Source organism: Gavialis gangeticus, unplaced genomic scaffold (assembly GCF_001723915.1).
Source record: "Gavialis gangeticus isolate Ggan-Ray unplaced genomic scaffold, GavGan_comp1, whole genome shotgun sequence".
Lineage (NCBI taxonomy): Eukaryota > Metazoa > Chordata > Crocodylia > Gavialidae > Gavialis > Gavialis gangeticus.
Genome location: NW_017729032.1, coordinates 151,323,878 through 151,329,575, shown reverse-complemented (window position 1 = coordinate 151,329,575; position 5,698 = coordinate 151,323,878). Strand labels below are relative to the sequence as shown.

Sequence of the window (5,698 nt, the reverse complement as noted above, 5' to 3'; positions counted from 1 at the left end):
TAACTGCTTTTTAAAACCATCCTCTACTTCTCCTGGCTATTCTACTATTCCCACATTCAGCAGCAGCTCCGTTTTTCCAAACCTCAAGCAGGTTACTTCCTCTTTAAAATCAAGTCTACCTCCCTTCCCCTTCCAACAAAAATTTCAGTCCCTTTGTCACCCTCCTACCAGCTGCCTGTTTTCATACCACCCTGTCCCATCACTTACCCTCCCCTCCAACATCCTCTTCCCTATTCCTAAAACCCTCATTGTAAAGATCTTCCTGCCAGAGGCCAAACTACACTGGCCACAGGTTCCCAAATAAGTAAAGCTGCTGCTTCACATGTGCAGAGTACTGGAAGAAAGGATTCCTTTGCCTGCAGCACAAGCTTCAGTACATATTGCTGCCTCCCTAAAAATTTCTTCTGCGACTGGGCTTTTGGTGCTGGGAAGATCACAAGAAATTAGATCTTGTACCCACAGAGGACCAACATATTTCTTGAATTGGAGGATATAGAGCAATGTAGTTTCTTCTGTGACTCAGCACTGCACAATGTGGTGCAGGGAAGTTTTAGCTGATAGTTTACTAAATAATTGCTTAGTAGGAATGTGGAAGTTCTCTTTGTGAAAAGAACCTTCCTTAACAGTGGGGTACAAGGGAGACAAAAAGGTACATTTTTTTCATATGCAGACTACAAAGCAACTATACCTTTTGAGCTTCTTTCTTCATTGAGCTCCATTCAGGATTTAAGGCAACACAATAAAGGAACTCCTTCAATGCTTCCTCAGTCCTCCCCAATCCATAAAGAGCTTTTGCTTTCACATAATGACCCTGTTCATGCGAAGAATTTGTCCTAAGTTTCATATTTTTCAAAGAAGCAAATTGCAACAAGAAACCAACAAACAATGTTATGATTTCCTGAAGGCTCATCTCATTTGGCAGATAAAGAGAAGCCAGAATTGTAGATGAAGGTTTTATGTAAAGTTTCCCTTATCTACTCAATCTGCACTGCCTGTTGTCAAAAAACAGACAAACACTACCTGTTTCAAAGCTACCTGGTTTAACTGTCACAATTTCTCTTCCCTTATTCTAGTAGTGTCTTTCTTCTTTGTTTCACCAACCCCAAAAAAGTTCTTTAAACAAATGGAAACACAGCATCTTTCAGGTTCTCTTGATTTTCCTCTTGCTTTCATTCCCTCAAAAAACATTATTCAGCTAATACAAGAGGGCTGGGGGCATCAGCCTCTTTGCCCATCAACACTACTCCACTTTTTGGACACAGGATAAGTTTAGAGAATGGGGTATCCTAGATCTCCCATGGGGCCCAAGTAACAAGAGACTGAATTATTTCACATACCAACACGATTTTAGCAGCAGTGAAACTGCATGGAAAAAGTAGTGGGGTGGGGTAGATTGAAGGAGCAGAAGATTCCAGATATAGGACATTCTCACTTCAGCTGGGAGTCTTGCCAGGACAGAGTTGGTTTGTCACTTATTTTGGTTGGCTGAATGAGAGACCAGCATATCATAATTTTAGGAAAATTAATCTATGCTTACCTGAAATTTCCTTTCTTCAGGTACTAATGTCCATGGGCCTGTTATAACAACTACTTCAATCAGCTTGCAGTTTGGGGGCAGAACCAGACTCATCAGTCACTGGCAGCTAGGGGCTATTTCCATCTTCTGAAAAGTTCCCATCAGCTAAGAATTTCCCACAGCCAGAACAATTCAAATCTCCTTTCATAAACTGCAAATTGTTTTCCCTTACAGCATAGTTCACACAATCTCCTATGGCAAATCATGCTGAATTCTAACCTGATAATGCAAATCCTCAGATAGCAATTTTCACCAGTGTTCATCATCAACGCTAGATTTGTAACCTTATTACTTAAAGATAGGAGGCTTTAAAATGAGTGTAGAATGATTGTATTTATCTTCATGCTAAGGTGTACAGATGTTACCATGGAATTTCCACAGCTCTCCCTCAAGGAGAGGAGCGGATCATTCTTTAAATGTAGACATCTAAAACACAGCATATATTGTATATAATACATTGTATATAATAGTACTTAATGGAAGATTGAGTAAACAAGGCTCCTTGAGATCCTTTCAAGGGTAATGCTGGTTGTCACACAATGTTAGCACTGTTAAGTGTGCAAACATGCATCACAAAATGAAAACAGAGATTTAAAATAGAAATCCAGCATTAAAACATTTTGACCTATCAGTTTTCCTGCGTTTTCTGCAATAAAAAAATTGCTTTATTATTTTCCGTAGTCCAAAAATGAGTAAAAACTAAGAGCTGGTATTTCCCAAGGGGTGCCTTGAGCCCAAAGAGGTTGAGTACCACTATACTAAGGTGTGGAGAAGACCTCTGCCAAAAGAAAGAAAAAAGGACATTAGCTAAGACTAGAAAACCCAAGACATGGAATTGGGTGTTCTAAAAAGCTATCTAGTATAACTCAACGCTATCTGGATATCACTAGAAAATTTCCTATGTGCAAATAGTCATCTAAACTGGAGTGTGTAGACACTGGAAAGAGTACTCTAACGCTAAGATGTAGAACTATTCAGGTAGGAGTTCAATCTAGGTAGTAAAGCAAGAAGCAGAATAAGGCTCTAAAATGTTGTCCTTATTAAGGCACCAATATTTTGGGAAAACTATTAATATTGTGATTTTCAAGAGAGGCCCCAAACATGCCAAGAAAAATATACTAACATGACCACACCTTTTTTATGCACACATTCATACGCCCATAGCAAAACTGTTCCAGAAAACTCAACGCTGTTTATTTTACTAGTTTGATGTGGTAGTCAAGATTACAGACATTGCAACCAAGGAGAAACAGTTTTGTTAGCTTCTTTTCTGGGGTCCAGAAAAGACACTTTATTCAGGTATTCAATTTAAACTCTTCTAGTCCTGGCTGGAGGACTAGTTTTGTGAGATGGTTCATCAGAAGATCTAATATTAGACAAATATCAGGCCTGACAGCCATATCCTCTCCAAGTAGGTACGAATAGTATCTCTGCTGCTCTCAGCCTGGAACTGTCTTGGGGAACAATGTGCATAAGATAGGAAGACCTAACAAAGATTTTGCCAAAATTTGGAGAACAGGTTGTGGCACAGTCTCACACACAAATGCTGCAAGTATTATTTGGCATTTCCTATGCACTGTTCAACAAATGAGATTTCTGGATATAGACGTTGGTCTGGCAAATCCAACTTCTGTCATGCAAGTCAAGGTTCCTCTCTCTCAGTGTTCACTGAACATAGAAGGAGGAACCTTTTCCATAAATCAGGACAAGAGCATCTCTCTCTCTTTAAGATGTGGTTTTTTTGCATCATAAAAATCCATTCCAGATAAGCTGACTCTGCCAACCAGAAAAAAATCTCTTCTCCATAGGAAGATTGCTCAGACACTTAAGTAAATCATTACGTTATAGCTGGTGAATGCTGTTCTCTTTCTGATGCATGTTTCCTGAAAGATAGATACCTTTAGAAAAAAGAATTCTATGGTGACCACACACAGGAGCAGAAAATATACAACTCTGCCACTGGATCACACAGATTTCTGTCATTAAAGACAGTGAGATACAAATGGCATATCTAGGATCACTTTATAACCATCTTATGAACTCTGCAGCGATGAAATACACACGATATAGCAGCCGGCTCCAAAAAGAATTGGATTTTTAGTTTGTAACACTATGGAAAACAAGTGGTGTGAATCTTCATTTTCTGTTAACATTCTTCCAAGATGAGACTACAGGAAACAGTATGATCTATTTCCCTAGCACTAGCATCTGCTTGCCCAAAATCCAAGATGCTCTAGGACTCAAGACACTCTATTTATTTAAAACTTTCTCTCTGTATAAAACTGACTAGAAAAAAAAAAAAAAAAATAAAAAAAAAAAAAAAAATAAAAAAAAAAAAAAAAATAAAAAAAAAAAAAAAAATAAAAAAAAAAAAAAAAATAAAAAAAAAAAAAAAAATAAAAAAAAAAAAAAAAATAAAAAAAAAAAAAAAAAAAAAAAAATCGAAAAAGAAATGAATTTCTTACTTCAATGGAGGCAGGACTGTTGTTCTCATGATTTGAAGAGAGGTCCTGGAAGGATATGCAAAATTAAGTGGTAGTGACTAAAATTTAGTCTACTAAAGAAACGACTATCCATCTTCAAAATTCAAGAGTTTTTTGAGGACAGCAAAATGGGAATGTCCTGAAAGCAAGACTCAACTAGGAACTTCTCTCTCAGGCTACAAACAGGACAGGCAGTGGACTGCAATGATCCATTGTACTGTGAATTAATTCTCCTGCCCTCTATGTGTGACCTTTCCATGGGCTGCCAAACTTGAAATGTCAGAAAGCTTTCCCTGAAGTTACTGCACAAATCCTTAGGTTTTCCCACTCTGGGAAATGTCCAGTGACCTCACTTGATCAAATGTGTAAGTACTTACAAAGTAAGAGAAACTGCCATCAACTGGGGGATTTAACTTTAGGTAGAGCTGGCTAGGCACTCAGAAAGCAGCTGAGGCAACACAGGGAGCTACTGCCCCAGCACATATTCACTTATTGCTTTCAAAGAGGTGTTGTACTACTTCCACTGTACTTCAGGCTGCTTCAGGGTGCCATGATATACATCAGTGGAGCACAACCTTTTAGAATGGCAGACTAGGTGCCTGCAACCTGACTGCACTGCAGACTATCACTCCCCTCTGGTAGGGGATAGCAGGAAGGGAAGTAGGGACATTAAAAAAAATATATCTGTTTAACCTTCTCTAAGTATATCATTTAAATGGTTAACTAATAACACAGCAGCTCAGATAAAGCTGCTGCTAGGAGCCACTCCAGGGGCCCTTTGACGGGGTGGAGGAGGTGGTGACAACCCCAGCCAGACAACACAGGCCATGTGAAACCCTGCACTGGGAGGGAGTGAGCAGGTACCTGTGAACCAGCAGCTAATTGCTTAATTGATAAATCATTAGGCCACCCACTGTTTTCATCTTTAACCTCATATGGATACTATGGGTTACTGCTAGTCAACTGCTGTGGGTACTACAGGTTACTAGTTAATCCCTATGGGTATTAGTCTCCCTCACCACTCACTCCTGCTTGCCCTGTCACCTACCAGTTCCTGCTGGGGCACTGCATGGGCTTCCCTTCCCCCCTGCCCTACCAGACTGTGCCCTGCCCCTCACTGAACAAAACCAATAAGCTAGATAAGCTAACCCGGTATGGTATCACTGCAATTGTCAGTTAAACACTTTTTACATCCCTAGAGGGAAGTGGCTATGTCAGGGGGAAGAGAGGGAGAGAAGAGGAGAATTTACTTCTGGCTGCAGAAAGGGTCAGTGGCACAGTGCAGGACAGGGAAAGGGACATGTAGTGCCAAGTCCCTTGCCACTGTTCCCTTTTGTCGCAGGCCAGATCCAGTCACTTTGGATGCTGATCTGGCCTTAGGTTGAGCACCACTCATCTATATTCCTTTCTAAAGAAATCTTATTTCCACAGAAATAAAACGCAGCTATACGATACATCTAGGAACTAGATGACTGCATCATCAAACGACATTGCTAATATACAAATTTAAAATGAAGTTTGGAATTCTCAGAAGCTCTGCAGCAGGGAAGGCTGGCTGAAATACTGTAGGAGTCAGAGGAAACTTCCACAAGTAGGATATCCCCCGATATCAGTAGCTGAACAGGCCTGGTTCTGCCCC

At 39.9% G+C, this 5,698-nt stretch overlaps 1 protein-coding gene across 1 annotated transcript in view; it reads right to left on the bottom strand.

Annotated features, from left to right (window-relative positions):
• Window positions 1–5,698, bottom strand: part of LONRF2 (LON peptidase N-terminal domain and ring finger 2) — a gene marked incomplete at its 5' end in the record, with an annotated part of 87,494 nt that overhangs the window by 32,972 nt on the left and 48,824 nt on the right. Inside the window, one exon of the mRNA XM_019523848.1 lies at window positions 689–811. Coding sequence (XP_019379393.1) covers window positions 689–811 — 123 coding nt within the window. The remainder of the gene's footprint in view (window positions 1–688; window positions 812–5,698) is intronic.